This window comes from Acipenser ruthenus, chromosome 12, assembly GCF_902713425.1.
Source record: "Acipenser ruthenus chromosome 12, fAciRut3.2 maternal haplotype, whole genome shotgun sequence".
Taxonomy (NCBI): Eukaryota; Metazoa; Chordata; class Actinopteri; order Acipenseriformes; family Acipenseridae; genus Acipenser; species Acipenser ruthenus.
In genome coordinates, this window is record NC_081200.1 from 32,755,307 (window position 1) to 32,780,532 (window position 25,226).

The 25,226-nt window shown below is 34.4% G+C and overlaps 1 protein-coding gene across 10 annotated transcripts in view; it reads left to right on the forward strand.

The window, feature by feature from the left end:
- Nucleotides 1-19,963, forward strand: part of LOC117416670 (netrin-G1-like) — a 101,944-nt gene extending 81,981 nt beyond the window's left edge. For 2 of the 10 annotated variants that reach the window (XM_059034878.1, XM_059034877.1), the window contains exons 5-10: nt 2,758-2,784; nt 5,381-5,428; nt 7,458-7,517; nt 9,689-9,856; nt 13,980-14,114; nt 18,709-19,963. In XM_059034878.1, coding sequence (XP_058890861.1) covers nt 2,758-2,784; nt 5,381-5,428; nt 7,458-7,517; nt 9,689-9,856; nt 13,980-14,114; nt 18,709-18,956 — 686 coding nt within the window. In that variant the 3' untranslated portion in view covers nt 18,957-19,963. The remainder of the gene's footprint in view (nt 1-2,757; nt 2,785-5,380; nt 5,429-7,457; nt 7,518-9,688; nt 9,857-13,979; nt 14,115-18,708) is intronic. The other 8 variants (XM_059034879.1, XM_059034880.1, XM_034027986.3 and 5 more) reach the window with 8 other exon arrangements.
- The last annotated feature ends 5,263 nt before the right edge of the window (nt 19,964-25,226 follow it).

Here is a 25,226-nt window from a genome sequence, read left to right on the forward strand (position 1 = left end):
GGGTTCAATCCCAGGTGGGGGACACTGCTGCTGTACCCTTGAGCAAGGTACTTTACCTAGATTGCTCCAGTAAAAACCCAACTGTATAAATGGGTAACTGTATGTAAAAATTGTAACAACTGTAAGTTGCCCTGGATAAGGGTGTCTGCTAAGAAATAAATAGTAATAGTAGATGCATAATTGTTATACAGTTTGTGTTTCACAAACCAGTGGGGTCAAAACTGGAAATAATTTTTAAATTTTGGGGATAAATCCCATTTCAATTATCTGGATTCATTCTAAAATAAAGATGAGATTTAAGAGAATATCAAATTATTAGTTAACTATATAATATATTTGTGAACAATATTATCCAGAGCATATGCCTCATCCATACAATACAAAACAAAAAAAAATAATAATTCCATTCAAACTTCAAACTACTTTTGCTTCCTTAATTCAGCCTGAGAACAGAGGAGCAGAAAAATCAATGAGGTGCCTGATCAACATGAGCGACCTAATGTGGTCTTATATAATTCTGTTCAATTAAATCTGTATTACTGAGTGTAATGAAGATAACTGTCAGGTGCGGTGAAATGAAAAGGATGGTGATAGAAAATGAATCTAATAAAGTGGCACATGATCTTCAACAGCTGGCCCAAGCTGAATGCAACCCATTATATAAAAGAGGTTTGCTGCTGGTACATAAAGAATAGATACCGATCCGCTGTAAAAAGAAAAAAAAAAAAAAAATTTGTTTTATAAACCCAATGGTGATATTCAAACCATAATCAGTTAATGTAAAAAATGTGCATAAACCAGGAATATCTTCAATAAGAGATTACTTTTGTGGAATCTTTTCTTTATCCAAACAACCTAGGATTGATTTCACATGGGCTAATGACCACGGCACAGATATTAAGGATTAGACAAAATGCTCCCCGCCACCCAAAAAACACACTTGCATGATGGTTTTGGTATTCTGTCAGTATTGCTATGATTCCTTACTTTGATCAACACATTTAGCAACATCATTATTTTTCAATATACAAAGCTGGCATAAAGTTGCTTGGGGTATAGGCACATGCTGTGGTTTATCTAGCCGATGTACAAACCATGGGGAACACAGTGAATCAAAAATAAACAAATGTCCAATGGGGGTGACCTTTCACATGGTTAACTGATTGTTACTGTTAACACCACTGAGTGATATGATACAGAAATAATTAGCTGAGGCCTCAAACACACAGCTTTGTATTTGCTCAGAGCAATGTTTATTCTATCATAGTGTACTCTGTGGCTTGTTCTGTGCCTGAACCAAAATTCAGCACTCTAGGTTGGCAAGAATAGCCACAGTATGTGGATATAATACTGAACAGCAAGCATCTATATGCCAGACCTGTACTTTATATTTGTACCTGTTTGAACAGTACAAAACTAGTAGTTCATATTAAATTATATCTGATTACTGTGCTTAACACAAGTGATTTAAAATCATCCTGGGAAGGTAAAATAAAGTGAACAATTAAACACTTTCCTTGATAAAATGAATTTATAGACATAAGTTAGTGAGTTAAATATGCACTTACAAGTAACTTTGTTTAGGAATACAATGAACACAAGCTATCACTCATCATTCAGTTTAATGTTCAATGACCTTTATCTAAGAATTGCTGCAGTTGAAAAACAGAGAAGTAATGCACTGAAGGTCTAGCAAAATTGGCCTTGACATTCCCACATCTCCATCTGGCTTGGTGAATTTGAAACCTGAATGGATAGACATTGAGATGAATATATACAGTATTTAAAACTAGAATAACTTGAATTCCTATTCTTGATGACTACACTTTTTTATTTTTGTATTATATTTGTAGTATTCTATGTAACCAACATCATGGCTCAGCACACAAGTGTCCTCGTGTTTTGACCTGCTTTATTTTACAGAAGGTCATAAATTTGGCCCTTAACTATGCCTGTCAGGTCTGGATCAGAAAGAGAGATGGGATGATTCTTGAGATATCGATTGCACATAGCAGGGGGTGCTTTCCTCTCTGATGATGTTAGTAAGTGCCCTTCAGGAGGAAAGGAAATAATCACAAATCCTTGAAGCCAAGAAGGCAGCTGCTTGGTTGCTCATCTGATGCAGACATCACACAGATGCTGGTAGAGCTCCAGCTAAAGCACTCTGTTTAGAAAATGCACATATAGTTGTAACCTACAAGTACGCAATTGTGATTGATGTGTGAAAAAAATTGTACCATCAATGTGACTGTGAACTCATATTTCATTATTGTATGTTGGGTTAGACCGACAGCTGTCTCAGGAATCATAGGAAGTCCAGGGGTCAAAAAAAGTGCAAAACACATTTCTAATTAAAATCAAGGCCAAATACAGCACCTTAAAGGTAACAGGTAAGTCATTTTAGCCACCATATTAATTTGTTTTGCACACCCCTTACTTTGTTCGTGCCTCAGCTGGCAGCTGTCACTTTGCAGTAGCCATTTCTTAAAGAGAATAATGGATAGAAGAAAGACCCTGACAAGATATTAATAATCAAGAGTTTTAGACAGGCTTACAAAAATTAGGTTTTAAATATACTACATAATAACCTAGAACCTTATTGCTATTTCTGTTTTTTTACAGGGTAAATTGTATGGGTAAATTGGTAAATTTAGCAGAAAAAAAAGGTTGTAATGTCACTGCACAGTTCATGGTATCATATTTATCATACTGCATAACTGTTTCATTAAACTATATCTTATTTGTCTTTTATTCTAGGTATTCCCAATAACCCTGGTCCAGTTAGTAAGTAAAAATCCATGTGTAAAAAGCTTTGCTTTGCCCTTGCAGTCCAATTTTCATTTCTGTGTTAGTTCCAATTTCGTCCATAGATACATTATAGTACATTAAGCAGTTATATGAAATTGAATTACAAGCATACTTAATGATAACTGTACACAATTTGATTAGCATTATTTCCTGCTATTGCTGGGAACAGCAGTGCGTTTCAGACAGAGGCTTTTTATTAAAATGAATATGAATAATTCTATTTGGAAAGAACACATACTCTGGCAGTGGAAAACTTGCTGATTATTTAGTTTGGGGTTTTGGTGTGTTTTTAAAACTGCTTGAAAGCAATATCGATTTTTTAATAACAAAACTAGGATTGTCTGGCAGTATAATGCCAGAAAGGTCTTGGTAATATAAAATAGTGCAGTAATGGAAGGCATTATCTTTTCCAGCCAGTATTCCCTGGAGCAGTGTGATGTGTACAGTAACAAAAGCTGAGTGACTGATTGGAAGATGAGCCACAAGTCACAGTGCATTTAAAGCCTTGCATAATCTAAGTTTGTAATGCAGTTTAAAGAAATGACAGGCTGCTTTTCTGAGATTTTTTTTTTTTTAATGCAAAAAAATATTTATGGGGGAGATCTCAAAACAAGTGAAATTACCACAGAAATGGATAATGGGTTAAGTAGAACCTTAAAAGCCTATGCTGGTTGTTGTCATTGTTTTTTTGTTACGTGCATGAACTGTATTGTAATTGTGCTGCATGATTTTCACATCATTCAAACATCATCCACCACATTCAGCACTTCTTTCTATCAGCAGATGTTTGCTTAAACGGGAAACTCAAAGGAATTTATAGTATCTGAGGTGAGCGGAAAGTACACATTGTTGACAAGTGGTTGACGATGCCAAATGGCATTGGAATTTATGAGCTAAATATGTTTGTTTTTAATGACTTTTCCAATCCACCATCATTAAATCTCCTCCAGCCTCTATAATAACCTCAATTAAAGAGGAAAAAAATAACAGCTAAATCCACTTTATGAATCACCTCACTGGAATGTTGTCCATTTTTAATGCAGCATATTTTGTCTGTCAAATCAATAGGACAAACTGGTGACAACAGCAACAACTTTATATTGTTACCCAAATAACATTTAAGTCCAGCCTGAAAATGCCTGACAAGAAATTTGATTACATTAAATGCAATACAGTTTCAAAAAGCCATTGTAAATGTGTGGCACCATATAAGTAGAAGGCTTATTTACAAAACAAATCTATTTATGTTAACAAAAAAAAACGTGTCCTTTCTATTCACCTCGATTTTATTTTTCTCCCTAAAACCTGAGATTCCCATTAAGGCTGTCAGCTGTCTTATTATTAATATTAAATGATGCTGGCAGTAAGCAGGGTACCTTTTTTAAAGGATGTTATTGGAGCTTGAACTAAGGACCAAGAAGCACACACTTAGTCGAGTGTTTGCAATTAATGACTCCCAAAATAAATTATTACTAATTGTTAACAATGTAAAACAAATAAATTGAGTTTTAGTACATGCTATTTATTGTTGCAATAAAGAGCAGAGAGAGAGAGGGTTCTTTTAGATAACTCTTTAATGTAGATACAGGCATGTTAAATTCCTTAGACTTCAGCTATAGTTACAGGAATTCAAACAGTACCTATAAATATAACCCTTGAGTGAAGCTACCACAGTGTCAGAAGCCAATATTGTTTTAAAGAGAAATTAAAGAGGATACAGCACAAAATGAGCTGTTTCTGGGAGGTAATGCACATTAGCAGGCTGTATTGCTGTCTCTGCTTCACAAGACATTGAGAATACTCCATTTCCAGCTCTTCAACACTGTTATTTCAACAAAAATAAATAAATAATTGTATGTAATTATGAGGTTATACATTATATGACCATACGCAATAGACTATCTTGAACATACACTCAATTAAAAGATCATCATAATTAACATATTTTATAGTGCAATTAAAACAATATGTTGAAAAGTAGTCCAAGAACAATCTGTTTACAATCTTCCTTTTTTTTTAAAAATCAAGTTGAATATTTTTTTTTTTGTATCCTTTATACAAGGGCTAGATTCTCAAAACGCTGCTCCAAATTTTCATTAGTATGTTTTTTTTGTTTGTTTGTTTGTTTGTTTTATCAGAATGGAAAATACACCAAATATGGTTATCAAACCAGAAACTGCAATATTCCAATAACAATTTGGAATTAAAAAAAAAAATAAAAAACTTTGAGAATCTGGCCCTATTTCTTTTGACAAAAAAAAAAAAATTAAAAGTTAAGGTAACAACTATTTTCACAACTAGTACCAATCTCATAGGACAGATTCTATATTATTTTAATTCATCTGATTTTAAACTGCACAATTACATACAATATTCAAAAGTCTGTTCGATTTCTTTTGGGATGCATCAATTGCTCGTCTTCGTCAGCCTTGGCAGTCATATGTTGTGCTTTATGGGCAAATTAAGTAAACCGATGTCTGTAGTTGTCTTTGTTCACTTAGTATTGTACAGGTAACAATGTGTTGTGTAGTAGGTGCAATTAACAACTCCCGATTTCTCCTGATGCATGCAGTATGGCCGAGTGTTTCGTCTCTAGAGGTTGCTAACAACCGAAAGCAAGGTAGGATTTCTACAAAAACAAATACTCCTGCTGAAGTAAAGTTGCTTTTTAGAAACTCCCAACACCACGGTTATGTAGTTTACTTACATGCATTGTAAATCGTAAACATATTTTCCAGTTACTTACATTAGCAGGAAAAAATAAATAAAAAAAATTGGTTTTGCAGTAAGTTCATATTTAATATTTATATAAGGCATATATATGCCATCATATTACATGCTTTGCACATCTCTACATAAAACATAATGACTTCCCAAGAATGACTAATAGAATTCCACAGTTAAGAAATTTCCCCATGGAAGCCAGCTCTGTTTGACAAACATTTTCAACAAATTTTTGTAGCTTTAGATGACATTCCTTTTAAATTAGAACTGGAGTATGCAATTATTATTTTTCTCAACTGAAAAGGCTGTAGGGATTTCATGTACATTGATTTAAGACAACCTCTACCTAATCCCTGGTGTAGCTGTACTTTGCAAACATCATGCAACTGCTCTTTATTGTCACAGACCAGCAAAGTGAGCCTGCACTGAGAATTTTAAAATGCTGGCTGAAATTCTTCCCAGGTTTTAGTTTAGATGAAGAGGGTTCTACTAGGTCATATAGCCACAGGTCCATTGGCAACAGATCAGATTTAAAAAACAGACTGTCTGTGCTGTGCCTGACTTGAGAACAGACATAATATAGTACTTAAAGGTGTAATGGCATATCAAGTGTTATTAATATATGTGCATACTGTACATACAAATATTATAATTACACATTAATTACCTTTCTACTTTAGTGAAAATGCTGTACTGTATCTCTGCAGGTATTCCTGGTATTTTTTTTTTATTAATAATGTTTAACAAAAAACACCCTGTGGAGAAAATAAAAAAGCAATGCTCTTTTCATCACAATTGGCTTACTTCTTACCGCGTACAGTATAGCAGAAAACAGAATTCAAAACTTTTGGATATTTTGTAGAGGAAACACTGTTATTGAGGGTACTGATTGGGAACAGTAATAATGTGATAAAACATCAACATTTTATATTGATATATAACATGCTCTTCAATTAAAAATGAACAAATCAACAGTAGTATAGTATTATTTCCCATTGTGAATGAGGTCTAACATCATAACGCCAGTACATGTTAGAAAAAAGTAATTTGTTGAGGTGTATAAAAACCCCAAGTCTTATTGAATTTAAAAATACATATGTTCCATCAGTTGCATATAATAGCAATAATACCCTCGACATCAAGAACCAGAATTACAAACCACACCTGGACCGAATTACTGACCAGTAAATCATCTCTGGTAATTCTGCTTAAATGGCCTTTACAGTAGCATTTAATGGGTTCACATCCCTTCAAAATGACCTGTAGGTAAAGAGTCTGAAAGTGCATGTGTGTTTTTATAGCAGTTGTTTGAAGAATGCTGATGTGCTGTCTCCAGTAGAACAGACACAAATATTGAACATATTTAAATATTTTAAACTATTTGTTACAGGTGAAATTGTTAACTTTTATACTGGTATCTGAAACATGGCCCCAAAAAGTCATACAGCATATCACAGGTATATGTGGACTTCCTAGCATACATACATTATTAACCCTGCCATTTGAAAAACAATTATTGTAACTTTTCCACAGATATTTGAGATGTTTTATTACCGCTGTGTCTAAAAATCCATTCCCAACTAAAAATGTGGCAGTAAAATGAAACATAATTATCACATTTATAAATAGCATTGTTTTCACAATGCCATTTGCAGTTGAAGCAACTGAAGCATTATCAGCTGGATACTGCATCCTGTTTAGTTAGATATCACTACCGAGTTTGAGAAAACTCCTACACAAATTATAATATAGCATACAGTATGACATATGTTCAAAATTTAAGGCAGTAGTTGTTTTTTAACTGGAAAAAATAACCTAATACACTACTTACTGCTTGTATTCACCCATAGTAATGTTTTTTTTTCTCTCTGTTTAATGTATCACATTATCTTTTTTTTTGTTTTGTTTTTTTCAAACTTATCTAGTTGCTCCACAAATTGCTTTGCCAACTGCCCCCTCTGTTCAAGTTACAAACAGCAAGAGAGGTAGGAATTCTGAGATTCATACAGTGCCCCCACCCTGTGTTAGTTTGTGTTGTTTGAACTTGCACACTGTATGAATCTAGAATACTCGTGAAGTGTATGTGGTACTTACCCGGCACACAACCAGACTAACCCCTTTTTAGACTAATACATAGTATGCTTGTACAGTATATAACGTTATAGTCACATTACAAAGATATTGATCATTTTAATTGTGTATTACTGTATGGGATGGGGTAATATTTCCCTTTCAATACAGATGAATCACTGTAGATTACTCTGTTATACAATAGTACTAAAAAATAACAGCATGATTCTTATGGAACCAATAATTACTGAATGCTTAAAATAGTATACTTAGTTTACACACACGTTTGTGAATTGCTGTATTATACCCAGAAAATGTATATATATATATATATATATATATATATATATATATATATATATATATATATATATATATATATATATATATATAATTGTGCATATTTAAAATGAAACACATTTACCATCTGGATATTACTGTGAACCCAATGAGAGAGAAAAGAAAGCAGTCGTTTTAGTCACTTTGTTTTTGCTGCTGCACAATTTAGATTGTAATCCTGCTGTCACACCTAAATGTGGCATTATTCAGCTTTTTTGTCCATGATTGTTGTAGGTTACCTTTGTAAAGGAATATGATTAATAAAATACATTGTAAATAGCGAATTGCACACAATTTGGATTTTGACTTTTTCCTCTGAAGCGAAGCATTGGAATACAATATTAATGCAGCACTAAGTAAAATCACATTCTAAATATAGGTAGGCCTTAAAGGGGAAGTCATTTTATCCACAAGATTGGCCTTTTTTAAATAACTGTCTTTATATAACTTGCCAACAATAATCTTCTGCAACTTAAAAATGCTTAAAATGAATTAGACAAATAGACAAACGTTTCAACTTGCGCCTTCTTCAGTATTTGACTTACTTTATTATATCTTCAGCTTTCAACATCTGTGTATAAAGGCTATTTCTGATAGGAAGGTGCTGCATTAGGGGATGGGAGGGGATGATGCACAGGTATGCACAAGAATAAGAACTAGGATCAGAAAATATTGCTTGTGATAAATCAGTTGCTATCATAAAATAACTTGTGAAGACAGTCTACTGTAGTTATAAATGTTGCTTCAATGGATGCTTTCACTGTTATAACTGAATTTCAGTATATTTTATAGATACACTTCATATAATACTAACTGGAAATGTGTAGGATGGTTTGGCTCAAACAAATAAGCACAACATAATAGTAAACTGAAAATTTAAAAGCAGTTTTTTTTAGGATGGTCAAGAGTTCAATAGCTTTGTAATGGATTATAATACAACCTGTAAAGCAATATTTGTAGTGTAACAATATAGTTATTAGATTTAAAGTACAGCCTCTGAAATAATGTCTAAAGTTTTGATTTTGTAAATGAACAACTGTAGTATATGTGCTTACCTCCATCCATAACTTCAAACTTCTGAATAAAACTAAAGACACTTTTAGGTATGCAATGTACATTGTGTATATATTATATTGCGTGTAAGTTTGTGTGTCTGTGCGTGTGTGTATGTTTGTGTATGAAACAAATATTTACAGTTCTGCATCCCAGAGTGTCATTTTAATTATAAGTTCATGGCAAATATCATTGTGCAGTACAGTGCCTTCCTGGCTCAGAATAAAATAATAAAGAAAAGCTGCTATCTGAAAGCTCCAGCTCCTTTTTCATTTCCCTAAACTTTTAATTTAAAAAAACAAAACAAACATACAAAAAAAAAAACAGTCTTGCAAATATAGTTCCAAATTGCATGGTATATTCATGCCTGCCAAGATTTTAACCGACATCGCTGAAAATGTTTAAATTCCTCAATTTATTAGAGTTTCACGTAACTTCCTGTGTTGTTGTTGTTGTTGTTGTTATTGTGTTCTGGTTGCCCATCCATTGTTTCATGTGCCTGAAGCTAATGCTATCTAACAACATGCAGCCCATTATAAGCCTGAGGTGAACTGACATGTAAGCCAGCTGTCTGTGTCTATGCTGCTATTTAGCCATTGCTCTGTGCCTAATCTCCATCTTACTCAAGCATGTGACCTGCTCTCTGTCTGCTGCTGTATACACTTTTGTATACATTTCTATTCTTCTTTGCAAGACTGCGAATGCTTCGGCCACTCCAACCGGTGCAGTTACATCGAGCTGCTAAACACAGTCATTTGCGTCAGCTGTAAACACAACACTAGAGGGCAGCACTGTCAGTTATGCAGGCTCGGCTACTACAGAAATACTTCAGCAGATCTGGACGATGAAAATGTTTGCATAGGTCAGTTTCAATGCTTATTCTTTCAGATCTGTGTGATAAGTTATTTGCCATTGCTTTTTTTTTTTGAATGAGCTTTTTCAACAGATCAGATAGCTTTTTTTCTGCAGGCATCTGTTAATCACACCTCACTGAAGACAATGGGAAATTGCCGTAATAATGAAAATTGACCAATTTGGGCCAGATTTTGCTCCAGTAAAAAGTTTGCACTGTTTGCAGTGTTTCGTGTAACTACAAATAAACAAGTTAATGGTAATTTAGCACATTCATGGTTTTGTTCATTTTTTTTTTTTTTTTTGTGTAATTTACAGTTTGCTCTTTCTTTTTGCAAACTTTGCACAGGAGCAAAATCCTAGTAAATAGGACTCTCGTTTTAAAGCTTATGCCTAGCATTTTTGATTAACTCTGCATAGAGAAGCACATTGTGACAACAGCACTAGATGACTGGTATTGGGATGGACAGAGTACAAAGCAGAGCTATGTAATATATTCCTTGGTGTATTTCAATTAATAACCAGGTGCAGTATAAATCAGGCTATAACAAACATTACTGTCCAAAAATACATTGACATTATACCTCATATATATATATATATTAGAGTCAATAGTAAAATAATTTTGAATAACATTAAAACCAAAACAAAGGCAAGATCACATCTGAAACAGTAGTTCCTATTCCATTAAATATTATTTTGTGAGGTCCAATAATGTTTTCCAGTTGTGGTCCTTGACGTACAGTTCTGCCCAATTTCACTTTGTCTTTGTATTTTTGCAACTGCGTCAAATACAATGGAAGCCCAAGCAGTTACTGAAAAAGTAACTATCTGTTTACTGATACTGTGGCTCCCTTAATAGCTCATCATGTCCTCATTGTATTGAATGCAGCAAATAACAAACCATTAAAATACTATTAGCAGGTTTTAATTAGATACAGAGTGGTTATACAGCCAACTGGCATCTTGTACTGATGCTTTGTAAGCCCTTTCTTAACCAGAATGAAAGGACAGTAGATATTTGGGCATATTTTAGAAAGTGTTGATTTACGCTCTAATTCACTCCTGTTTTCTTTTTGTATTTTTTAAAGGAAACAAGTTTGTTTAATGAGAAACAAATCAAATTGGTCGATCTAAATACTGTCACACTTTTAACTCTATATTATTCCTCCTGCTGTTTTCCACAAATTGTTCTTTTTTTGTGAACAATTATTTTTATAAATTTTTCTTTTCTCCAACCCTTGGGAAGAGGGAAATGGGGGAGACAATACAGATAAAAAAAAATATCACAGCAATACTGAAAAAGAATATAATATTGACAAAAACAAAAATATTACAACAAGATACAATAAACTATTAAAACTAAAATATCAAGGAAAGAATATAACTTAATTAATTGAATAAAAGTTGTCCTAGGGGGAAATGCCATAATATGCACTTGATCTTACTCTTACAACTGTGCCACTTTATCAGCAGTAGTATCCCATGCTGCCATCATGTTAGCGGTGGCTAAGTGTAGCCAAGCCATAGAGCTTCCCAAAAGAATGATGTCATGTAAATAGATTAACCAGACAGAAGAAAAGGAGATAGACGACTCCACCCAACCTTTCAGGATAGTTTTCTTGGCTGCCGTCATCCCTGCCAGGAAAAGCCTCCTAGATTGTAATGGCAATGCTAACTGAGAGTCATCAGCCAGCAGAAGTAACTCAGGAGGGAGGGGCACAACAACTGCCACTAGAGAGCCCATAGTAGATACAACAAACTGCCAAAAGGTAACAATTTTCAGGCACTCCCAGAACATATGCAAGTATGTGCCCAACACTCCCAAGGCACAAGGCTGGCAGGTAGGATCTGCTACATTGGTCATTTGTTGACCTGCTTATTAACATTACAAAGTACAATAGTGGCACTATTAAGGTCGGTCTATTTTTGTAAAATTATATCTTTTTTTTTCTTAGTTGTAAAAGAAAATATTCCCCATTTCATTTTTCCTTTTGAAAACACTGAATTTGTATAGCTGTTACCCCGCTCTCATAAATTCATAACTATATCTTGACATCTTTTTTTTTTTTCTGGAAAAAAAAAATGTAGATACATTAACATTTTTTTTTTTACTTTTTTTGTTGATGAAGTATATCTACGGGAATATTGATTATACTGTATGCATGAAATATTAACATTATACATCTGAAATCCATGTTGATCTCATTTTCAATTTTAATGTCATTATAAAATGTCTGCCAATATGGTAAATATATTGTCTGATCGTTTGACAATGCATTGAGATTGAAAATAATGGATCAAATACAGCATTATTTTAACAATCAAAATACAGCATTATTTTAAAAAGGAAGTTTGAAAAACTTTATTTCTAATTAACACCTTGATACAGAAATGAAATTAAGAAATGTAACATTTATTTTATGGCCCTGGTTTTAACAACACAAGCTTTTCAAGTTTTTATTGCATGTCTGCAAGCACACCATTGTCTGCAGTGAGTTGGAAGTGTAGACTAAAGGGTCTCAAATCTATTGCCAATGCTCATTTATCTAGGTTTGTTACAAAGCCATTGCCATGTCAGGTTTTGTATGCAAAACTACAGTTATACCTAGGAACATATTGGTATTTCACTGTTGTTTTAATATTTAAAATTTTTACACTAATGGGATGTTGTGATTATTTGCCAAGAGCCAAAAATAATAACTGAGTAAATGTAACGCAATTTACTTAATAATATTTACACAATGTCTCAAGGTAAATCATATCACTGTATTGGACATTAATAATTTAAGGCATGCTCAAAGAATGTTAATTTGAGATTGACTGTACACCAGTCACTCATTTTTCCCTTCATTTTACAACATACTGTAAATTAATGAGAAGCTTTCATTTTTGTGTGGCAGAAAAAATAAATCTTGTTCACATTAGAATGACTAATACAATAATTCCCTGTTGATTTGCAGATGACAAAATATTTTATTTATTACTCTAAAATAATAAATGCAAATGTAGTGTCAGATCAAAGCAATAGTATTCTTAATAATATAATGTCACACAAAACATGAATTCTGATTCACGGCTTCCGAGTATAGTATGTTTTAAGATTCATTTTGTCTTCAAAACAGCAACATCTTTTTTTTATGTATTTATGTATTTTTTGTTAAATATATGTGAGATCCAAAAAAAATGGTATCTAAATGCATTATTTAACTCATTTTATTATTTTTATTATTATATTTTGCAAAGTAGAAACTTTGCAAAATTCAAATAAATAAGAAAACTACAAAATATTATTAAAACTGCCATCTAACGATCACATCTTTTGGAGCCCTTTTTATTAATCGTACGGCGTGCTAGTAAACATTTGTAGTTCTATGCATTTACCTGGGTTCTAGTTTGTTATTATATATATATATATATATATATATATATATATATATATATATATATATATACACACACACACACAAGACTGTGTTTTGGTGAGCTAGAGGAAAGAAAAATTGGTTACCAAAAATGGTTACCATCTTTAGCTAGAAAGTAGCAATTTAAACAAATACAATACCAAAAGTATTGTTTTTGAGTTCAACTGTGATGCTGTTGAACTCAAAAAATATATATCTTGGTCATTTTAAGTGGAAAATTCTTGAATAAGATACAAAGTGAAGGTTATTTAGAATAGAAATATAGCTAAATAAAGAATGATCAACCCATTCAGGCACTTTAAATGTAGATAATTGATTGTTATAAGCAGGTCAAGTGATATGTAATAACAGAATTTTACTGACATTTTTTAACAATTTGGAATGTATATCGATATTGTGTTATACAGTATTATTAGTGTGATTTAATTTCCAATCAAACAAAAGGAAGATCACACATAACATCAAGTAGTATTGTTTCTTCACATTTCACAGCATATTTTATTGTGTCAGCTGTCAGCAGTTGTGAGAACAAGTGATGCATTGATCTTTAGAAGAAAAAAAAATCAAATGAAAATGATTCTCTCACCTTATACTATACTGTACAAGTGATGGCCTTCAAATAATAGTAGTTTTAGGGAGGCTTGTTAAATCACTAACCCGTGGACGAGTCTCTAGTGTGTATGTATGTGTGTTGTCTTGTTTCTGCAGACTGTAAATGTAATCCCTTTGGCTCAGACAATGTTCGCTGTAATGGCACAGGATTTTGTGAATGTAAGAAGGGAACAACAGGGCCTAAATGTGATGAATGTCTGCCGGGACATTTATGGCACAATGGCTGCCAACGTAAGTAGAACACACCAGTGCAGCCTTTCTCTTGCACCTTGCAGTCATGGCTTCTATTGCTAGCATGAGTAGCTAAATATGTAGCAGTAGCAGATATAACATGATTCCATTTTATTGTTCTGATTTGATAATCTACTGTACCGTATGTTGGATTTGTTCACTAACCCGACTGCAAGTCTTTTTTTAAGCTTTAATGTGCCGCTGGCCTGCATGATTGAGTTTCATAAAAAGTAAAGCTGTAAAAACAATAAGCATATGTGCTGGTTCTGTTTGGTAAGCAAAAATGATATGCAGCCTAAAGCATGGCCTGGGTTTTTAACCACTTTTCTATAAGACTTTTTAGAATTGGTTTCTAAAATGTGCATTCTTCTAACCTACCTTTACTTTAAAATATTTTGTCTCCAAGATCAAATTAGTTTTCACATAGAGCATCATCATTTTAGAAATGAGGTGATTAACAAACAAATGTTTTCTTACAGTACTCTGGTGTGCTTACTTTATTTTCAAGATTACAAGTATATTCTAAAAATATAACCACCAATCTTGTTCTAACTTCAAAGCATACAGAGAATTGTATATACATAGTCAACTCTCATTAATACTAACCTTTAGAGACTGACAAAATTGTCATATCAGTAATTCTTATTATCAGGAGTCTAAGCCAAATGCATACTGTCAGTTTTTATTGAAGTTACAGGATCACTGAAATACAATTTCATTTGCAGTACAATGAAAAGTATGATACATTTAAGTACTGTCCATTTTATTGAAATTATGGTTGTAAGTGGAATTTTAAAAAGTATGCATTGCAACTTTGTGTGCATGTCCCATTCTGATCATCTGCATTTTTAAAACATCTTTCTTTTTTCTTGTATGCTGGTGCATTATCCACCCCTTTTGTCTGCAAGGATAATGCTTTTTTTTTGTACTGGTCACTCGTTTCTATGCTTCATGGAAAGGCACTGATGAATGAGCACTATGGCAACTCGAAATGCATCATAGGATCAGTAGTCCCAAAACAGCACTAAAATACAGTACAGAGGTGCTAGTCTGGAAGCAAGTTAATCTAGAGCAATTTGATTTATTCATTTTTTTCTTCCCGGGGGGTGAAGGGGGGGTGGGGGTGTAGGGGGGGAATCAAGTCAAAACATTTTGACTTTAACCATAACAGTGTACCTGAAAAACTGACAAACAAAAAATACCATGTAAGTGTGGTACTAAACAAAACAAAAGATATATATGATCTGGGGGCTTTGCCGTGTAGGCTCTCTGTTTCAATGCAAGCTTTGTATCTGTAGGCTTAAGCCTCTTATAATCATTTCTTTAGAAGGAGCTAAGGGCCTGGGAAGCAGCACAAGGGCATTTCTTGTGTCTCTCTAACCTTGTATAAGGAGGAGGTCTGTGCTTCAGTAACCCAGATGCAGCAAACAAAAGCCAATAAAACATCAAAAGCTGTGCAAACAGTGCTGTCTTGGATAGAGGGCCTTCAGAAGTCTCCTTTGAGTAATGAATCATGCTTTCCAGTCTGCCAAAGCTGTGCATGCATGTGATATCAATCAGACAAAGAAAACAGTGTAAACTGCAAATAACTAACAGTGTGCCATGAATGAGGAGGTGGTGTTGCTACTGCATCACCCAATGCGTATTTGATTGCTCAATCCCTAGGATATATATATTATTGTAGGGCTCATAAAAAATACAGTACTTGTTACAGAATGGGCACTTACAGCTGATAAGATCGGTCTGTGTACATATGAGTTATATCCTTTTTAAACAAAGGAGTTTGTGCAGGCTGAATTAGTTGGGTGGAAAATGCAGTACCAGCCCCTGTATTTAAAACATCTAAACTATGGATCAGATCTTTAACTGTTCCCTTTGCTTGCCACACCCTTTGTTCTGGATTTCTCCCCTTTGTTACTTACATCTATGATATGTATCTGTACCCACACGAAGCACAGCCCACTATGTGCTCCATACATCTATCCATCTGTCCTTCACACCCCATCATTTCACAAGTTAAGTTGGTCATGGCAAAAATTGACCTTTGACCCCCATGTCATGAAATACCAGACCATCCTCTGCATACACCATTATACTATAGATAGAAAACCAATGATACATGTGTATTGTAAATGCACATGTACAAATGCTGTACAGTTACAGAGGTAATAGTAGGTCATGTCAGCCATCAAAAATAGGCCCATCCACTGCCTTCTCAAATGAGGGATTGAACCATTGCTTCTAGCCCATACGATTTTTCACAAATGTTGGTTCCTTGTCATTTTTGAGGAAGTTCTTGACCTGGAAGTCTGTCTTGTCTCCCATCTTTCGCAACACATCCTGCAGATGCTATTAAGGTGTCTAGTTTTCACTTTGCTTTAATTGCCATCAGATGCTCTGGGGAAAACATTATTTCATACACCTGTAGATCATTATATTTCATTTTAATTATTTAGAACAGATGCTGTGTCATCCATATACAAGACATAATAATGTTACAAGATTTTTTTTCAGGTGGGGTTTCAGGGGCTAGCAGATGTTATGTTCAGTTTAAAAACAGTAGTACAGCACTGCTATTACGTTATGGACTGTTGCAATAGCTACCGTAAATTGAGGCAGCTGTGTTTTGACGGCAGTTGTAAAATAGTTGGAGAGACATGTGGGTCTGTTTTGTTGTCCTGTGAATACATAACAGCAGACATCGGATTTATATTACTACTATAGTTTTAATACACGTCAATACGTCAATCTTGGTCCCTAAATGACTAGGTCTGATCCATTACAATTTGACAGGCTTGCTAAGACTGCTGTGCTTGTAGACTACCACTTTACTCCATTATGCATACCTTGGTATGGAATATCTCTTTCTTTAAGGGGTTCTCATTTGGAGGACATGCTTCCTACATTAACCAGAAGCTTTTCTGAACTGTGCCCTAAACACAAGGTTTTTTCATAGTCATGTATGGAATAAAGGGGGCAATTTCAACAATTCAAGCTGGCACTAGAGGGGGATTCTAAGTGCATTTGAAGCAGTTAATTTACATTTACAGTACAGCTAGTAACAATTTAATTTAGTAAATTTCCACCATTCGCAATCAGGTGATTGCGAACTTTGAAAGCTTGACATTGTCCCCCATTTCTAAAATAATTTAATTTTCAGGTTTTTTATTTTATTTTGTTTTTTAAATCTCACATTTTTTGTCATAGAATTGACAGGTTGAGGGAATTTGTGTCCATATTATTGACACTAGATGGTTGATTTTACTTAATCTTTAGGTCCATATGTATGTCACAGTGAGGTCTTATAATCAATAATTAATACAAAAGAACTGAATGCTTTCATAAATATTATACATGGTATACAGCTGTAATAGAAACATTGATATTAGCACACATAACCAAAGATATTAGATTTCAGGGTTGAGACAGTTAAGTCCCACAACCATTTTGTAGGTATTGCACAGTACTGAGGTCTCGATGTATTAAGATAATACTTACAGACTCACAACCGAAGACACAATAAAACAAAGTATAATAAGAGTATATATTACACAGTAGTACACATTCATATATGTTCAGGGATTCAGGGTTATCCAACAGTTGGTGGTGTATTGGTGAAAAGTTGTTTTTTTTGTTTTTGTTTTTTTTTAATCACCCCAAAGCCCATTTAAAATGGTATAGTTTTAAAGCTATATTTGCCACAGCTGTATGACATTCTGTATGGTACAATCCTCATATGTTGCTATGACACCATGAAACAATGGTTCTTAACCAGAGGCCCCAGTGAGAACCTATAAAAATAGTACCCTGTCACCTCACACTTCAAAAGGAAGGACTGGATAGTTGTAATGTTTTAATGTTTGTATTATGACCCTAAAAAGAGGTGGAAATTGCTCTGAAGAAACAAACTTGCTACATCTGCTCTAAGGTGTCGGAACATTGCTATCTTTTATTGTACAGAATGTTGTGCTGATCATGTCAAGAATAGTTCTTTATGTAATTAGCTTGTGCAGTAAAATGAGCTGTAGGGGGTCCGCTGCCACACTGGAGGGCCACATATACATCGCTCACAAGTGAATACAAGTGAGAACAAGAGATGAATGACTCTAACAGGGCGTTATCCTCTTAACAGTGGAATGTGTCCTATGTACTGTATGTATGTACTGTTTTATATCAATTTTAAATAATTATAAACTTCAAGCACGTTTTATCTTTAAATCTTTAAGTATGTTTGTGTTCTGTTCACTTATTTTACTACAAGAGACTGTCTAGAGCAGTGACTTATTAGGAGGGAGGATTCTTTGTGTTTTGCTTTCTTGTAACTATTTTATATGGTATTACACTACACATGAGGTGTAGTTACAATGTAATTAACATGTCCTCCTCCTCTTCTAACAGAGCAGGCACATGCCCTAACAAATTAAAATATATAAATTAATTTAGCAGCACAAATCAAGAGGAATGACTTCAAAATACAAAGCAAAGAAAATGCTATGCAATATTTTTTTAATTAGCTGGGAACAAATTAGTATTGGGCTTTTGAAAAGTTAATTTTATTTCTTCTGTCCCTAACCTTTCGCTTGATTTTTTGCAGCCCGTGTGTGCGACAATGAGCTTCTGCGCTGTCAGAATGGGGGAGTGTGTCATAACCACCAGCGCTGCCAGTGTCCTGCCTCATACACTGGCATTCTGTGCGAGAAGCAGAAATGTGAGAACGGAGGTTGCGACAACTCAAACTCTGGCCAGGGAGCTCTCTCTCCTTCCAACTGCCCAGTGCTACTGCTGCTGCTACTGCTTCTGACTGCCCTGCTACAAGGGATTAGTTGTCATCCGACACTTTAAAAAAAAAAAAAAAAAATCTTATAAGCAGTCCACTGGCTTTAGGATCAGGCTGTGTTAAGGAATGTGCCAGAGCAAAAATTTAAATAAAAAACAAGAAAAGACAAAAATAACAAACTGAGCAATTGCTTCATAAAGCTGACAAGAATATGAAGGCCAGTGAAGTAAGCCATAACTAACTATTCTCCTGGAGAGGGTCTGGAGTCCATAGACTGTTTTTCTTCAGCCTCACCAAGGTAATGGCAGCTGCACTAGTTATTGCCATCACAATGCGAGCTGCAAAGACTACGCTGGGTTGCTTCAGAGAATCGGGGGGCAGATTGCTATTGGCTAGTCTGATGCAGTGCAATATATAACTGTCCAGTGTGTGTGTTTGTGTGGACCAACCAGACAGAGACATTCTTTGCTGTCAGTGCATTGTGGATATCAGGAAATCCATTCGGACTGCCATGTTGGACCCGCCACAGTCGCAAAACCCCCTATAACCTGTGCTTTTGTGAACGTAACCCTTGTTGGTTGAAAGATTTTTTTGTCTGATGTTAGTGACGCACATGTGTAATAGCCCCCCCAAAAGCAAGTCAAGCCAATCCTATCCTTGTATATGTTATAGAAACACTAGATCAGTATGATCCTAGTGTTCATCTGAAAAGAATGGTGGTTATAGAAACATCAGTATATTTATCCTTTTGTATAAAATGAAGTTATTTTCATGAAAAAAAATGAATATGTAGATTTTTCTTTTGTATTATTGCCATTTTGTGTTAAAAGGCAACATGTTAATATAATTATTCCTGAGAAATGTTTTATTCATTATTATTTAATTGTGCAGAGGTTTCTCTGTATTGGCAATGTGCTGGCATCAAAGAATATGAGTTTATATATATATATATATAGTACTAAAATATAATAAGATTCCACCAAAGGACATTCTAAATGTTTTCTTGTTGTTTTAACACTGGAAAAGTTAAGTGAATAAAAAATAATTCTGCATAAAGTGTTTTCAGTCATTCTTTTTTAAAATACATAAGCTATGTTTTTAGGAGAACCTCTACCAAAATCATCATCAACGATATCTTGGAGCTACCTTGATCCTGTTCAGCAATACTGGAAGTCATAAGTAGTCCTCCATATGAAAGGCAGTTGTGAATGAAGAAAGCTCTTGGCATCTAACTGAACATTCCATCTTTCTTATTATGTAAGGAAGTACCACTAGATACAGCCAGCATTACCACAAGGTACACGGTTGTAAACCGATACAGTACAGATATATGCATATGATTTTTCTTTTGTTATATACTGAAAGTAAACTGGCCTGACAATATATATATATATATATATATATATATATATATATATATATATATATTATTAGGATATCCTTACTTGGAGACACATGTATCTCTTGGTCCTTAAAGAACCCAACATGTATCTTACTGGCAAGTAAGTGAAGTCCTTGCTGTGCAATTCAAACCTGTCCCTGATGCCACTGGATGAATTGACTGGGTCACTATTATACTCAGTTCCTGGAGGGCCGCAGTGTCTTCTGGCTTCTGTTCCACTCGAGAGCTCAGTTACTTAATTGGTCTAATTATTAGATTAATTGGACACATGTAACACTTCTTTTCAGGCCTCAAAATGCTTCACAGGTACCTTGAATGAAGTGCAGTTTTGAAATCATCAATGTAAAAGACCTAACTGTAAAAGTTAATTGAGAGCTTAAGTTGGAATGAAAACTACAAGACCCTTCAAGAATGGAATTACTAGTTATTGCAGACCCAACCTGCTCTTAATCAGCTTTGGAGTTATTGTCCTTGCAACCTTCATCTCTACGTCAGTGTTAGAGACAGAGCCCCCCATCAATGCTGCTAACATCTTCGATTGAGTGTTAAAAAGTCAACAAAGGACATCCATTCAACTGTTTATTTAATACGTCCTATGTAGGGTGCCTCTTATTCTGTGGACTGGCTGCTCAGAAAATGCAGTGATTTCTGTTATTATATGACAATGAAAGACACCCTACATATCAGTAGAATTATGTCATACTGTATGTTCTGAACAAGATGACTATCTATACATAAGATGTACAAGAAGTTTGACAAATCTTTAACAGGGGTTTCTCATATGTGATTTATAATAAATAACCTAATATAAATACAATTGGGTTATTGTAAATGAGTGCTGCTAAATGAATCAGTATCTGATGAGATTTACTAAAGGAAAGCCTTGGCTCTGTGCCAGTGAGCTCTAAATGGAATTGTTTCACTTGCTGGGGAAGCACGCCTGTGACTGAGGTAGAAAATAATATTCAAATCCCAGGCAGGAGGAGCAGGAATACAAACACAGCCAGGATACAGGTGACATATGGTAGGAGAGATTACTTGCAATTAAGCTGTTTTATAATAATAAAATGGAAAGAGAGATTGACTTTTACTTTATTACCTTGGAGAAGATATTAAGTTGTCTTGGTAGAAATTGGCTTAATCAGAGACAGAGCCAGGAATGAAAGATTAGAAGACATTTCAATCATAACACATTTATGTCTTTGTCAATTTTAATTTAACGAGCCTCTATATCAGTTTAAAGAGCTCTGTGTAACTTGTTTTAAACTTGTATCACCAATGTTGCATGCATTCTGTCAAGGTTTTAAACATATTTTCAAACAAAAGACACATAAGAACCTTTGCATTTGTATCTATTAAACCTATGAGTGGATCTGATCAAAAAGTATATGAATGTGCTTTCCCTGTTCTACAAAGCCCCTAACACACACCTGCATTATCAAAAGAGTAGAGTTGTATATGATTTAATCAGACCCAGATCTACTTATATGCAGTTTTTTTTTATTTTAATGCTCTAATCAAAATGGTACTGTATACTGTATCAGCTGCATTGTAACGCTTATTTACCATAATATTTTGAATACAAATCAAAATTCAAATCAACAGGCTCATTTGCCTTCTAATCTGTTTAAATCCCCATTTGTAAAGTAGAATTTGATGCACTGCCAGTAAGCAGGCAGAAATCTTCTTATTAATACAGCAGAATTAGAGCACATATTCGGCATATAAAGGACAATAGCTGTCCTCTTTTTTTTCTGGACAGCTGTGAATTCTGCCACAAGGTCAGCTCAACTGAGATATAGCCTGCTCTGGAGTCCTTCTTGGTTTGAACACACCTGTCATTTCCCTGGTTTGTGCTCTCCCAGCAAACTGTGCCTTTCCATAACGTTGACTATTCTATCAAAGCTATGAGATCATTTTTCGCATTATAAGAAGATTTAGAGCATTGCGTTGATTACTCTCGTTATTTAAAAACGTACAAACAGGTAATTTAGACATACTGTATTTTTTTTTAGCACCATCTGTGGGAAAAGCTAGTTAACATGCAGCACTTGATAAACAGTAAGGCACCCAGCTAAAAACAGACATATTTACTAAATTAGTTACATTTTAATTGCTGAGCGCAGGTGTAAACCCAGTATACCCCAGGGTGTAGATTGCACTGCATGCCTAAATTTAGAGCTCGACGTTTCCAACATTTTATTTTTTTTGTTTTAGCCATTACAAATTGTGTACAATGATCATTCATCAGAGCAACAGATGCAATTTAACACAGATCAATATTTCTTCAACTCCACTATGTGGGTAGCAAGCAATAAGTATAAATGATGTTACAAGATTGGCACTGCCTCAAACCTGAGCTCAGACCATTAGGTGCAATGGGCCCAGCTGGATTAGCATTTATTTTGTGTTAAAAATAGAAAAATGGAAACGATACAAATGATACAAATCATGCTTCACAAATCATGTTTTATTATGAAAGGAGCCAATCACACTGCCAACTACCCTTTATATTTGTTCTTGCTAACAGCATGTATTGTGCATGCTGTTCTGATCCAGTCATTTTAAATGCGTGTGGTTTCTGAAATCACAGGTAGCTTATAATATAATCAGCAGAAGATCAAGAACTGGAATACAATGGTGGTACAATCTACTCATCTATTCATAATGAATCACCTGGCTGGTCAATTTTGTAAATCTGATAATTCTTTGATGTGCGTGATCTGAATATTATGGATACTACCTTCTGTTGATTTGCATTCATTTAGAAAAAGCTCATCAGCTTTGCAAACATTGAATATCTCCTTGGAGTTTGTCAGAGGGGCAGCAGTGTGGAGTAGTGGTTAGGGCTCTGGACTCTTAACCGGAGGGTTGTGGGTTCAATCCCAGGTGGGGACACTGCTGCTGTACCCTTGAGCAAGGTACTCTACCTAAATTGCTCCAGTAAAAACCCAACTGTATAGATAGGTAATTGTATGTAAAAGTAATGTAATTGTATGTAAAAATAATGTGAGATCTTGTAACAATTGTAATTCGCCCTGGATAAGGGCATCTGTTAAGAAATAAATAATAATAATAATAATGAGAGCAGGGATATTTTGCAGCATAAGCATGCACATTTTAGGTGGTGAAACAGAGACTCTTCCACTCATTCAAAGAGTGTATTCCTTTAATTGCTTAGCTACACAGATACACAATGTTAGAAACACAATTGTCACTTTTTAATTTACCATGTTATTGAATTGTAAGTATACACCTGATGATTAATGGACACTTTCTAAGTGCTGATTGAACTGTGAACTATTATTTATTTAGCAGTCACTAATTTGATGAAAATGTAAGTTTAAAAACATCTCTACAAGAAACAAACATTAATATATTGGACTTTAGCCAGACAGAATTGATTTTCAGGTATTCATTTTTTAATTACCTTATAAATCCTATAACAGTCTCCCTCTGCTCCACTTCCTTAAGGAAAAATGGTCTGTAACTCATTTCAGACACTGTAACAAGCATAAAATAATAACATTGTTACCTTGTGAACATTACATCAGATGCACTCTGCACTCGATTTAGTCAATGGATAATTTACAGCAGTAGTCCCCAGACTGGTATTGATGGTCTTAAAACACTTTGATAAAAATAATTCATAATCTCAGTGTGTGAGTAATGACTATACCCTGGCCAAGTTAACTCCTAACCTCACTTTACCACCCATCATTAAGGGCAGATTCTCTTAAAGAAAGGTGGCCCTACCATTCACTGTAACATTATTTGCAATTAATCTTCAAAATGTATTGGATTTATCCCGTTCCTGTGTGTGGTACCTATAACACAGTAACATCTCCTTTATATTAAACCAGTGGACCTTTTTAAATTAATTCCCTGTCACGATTAGGTATTATTGAAAATGCAATATTTCACAACCAAAAACACTACTCGCAACCTTGTACTGTAGAAATAAAAATGCTTGCTTTGCTAACCACAGAAATAAAGGAACTCTTACAACTCTTACAGCAATGGAGTATTTCAAAATAGTACACAACCAAAAAATTTATTTTAATTATTTATTTAATGAGCAGAGATCTTGACTAAATCTGTTTAGCATGATTACCACAGGCAGAGATGTGGTAAAGGTATATAAAGTATGTGAGGTGTTGTAAGCTACTTACTGCCTGAGTACCAATAGATAACACCCTAAGCCACAGGTGCAGGACCTCAAGTCATTGTAAGAAGCTGTTTTCCAAAAAAGTGGACCTCATGTTTATAGTTACATGTAGTTGTGATACCCACCCTACAAGGGAAGGATTGCAAACTGCATTGCACAGCAACACAGATGCATACCGGTACACAAAATTTTAGATACTGTATACTTGATAGCCTTTAAAAATGTATTTACTCATTGTTTCTCTTCAGAACTCACAACTTCAAAGAACACATGTTGTATACCAGCTTTACTTTGTATTCTAGAACGTCTAAACTTCCTAGACAATTGACAAATGCAGCTATTCTAATTCAGGAAGCTCTATCTGCAAGACAATCATTAAACTCTAAAAACATGGTTTCTATACTGTGTTCATCACTTGGCAGCAATTTCCATTGAGACATGAATGTATTATACTTCCTTCCCCATGACTGAGAGAGTTGTTATGCGCCTGGCAATTTATGTTTTAATTGGGACTAAAATTGCAATGTTGGCACCATTTAATTAGCCCTTTAAAACACTGCTGAATGCAGCAATAAGTTTCACATAGTGCTTGTTAGTATACTGTTACAGGCTACAAATAATTACTATAAATGATTTCTTAAAGACTCATTATAATCTTGCAAAGTACAGTATTTGGAGTAGTGGGTCATCTACAGCATAAATAATGTTAGCATACATATACACATTTAAAAAACCTTCAAATTAAAGGGGATCAGTTCTAAGTGT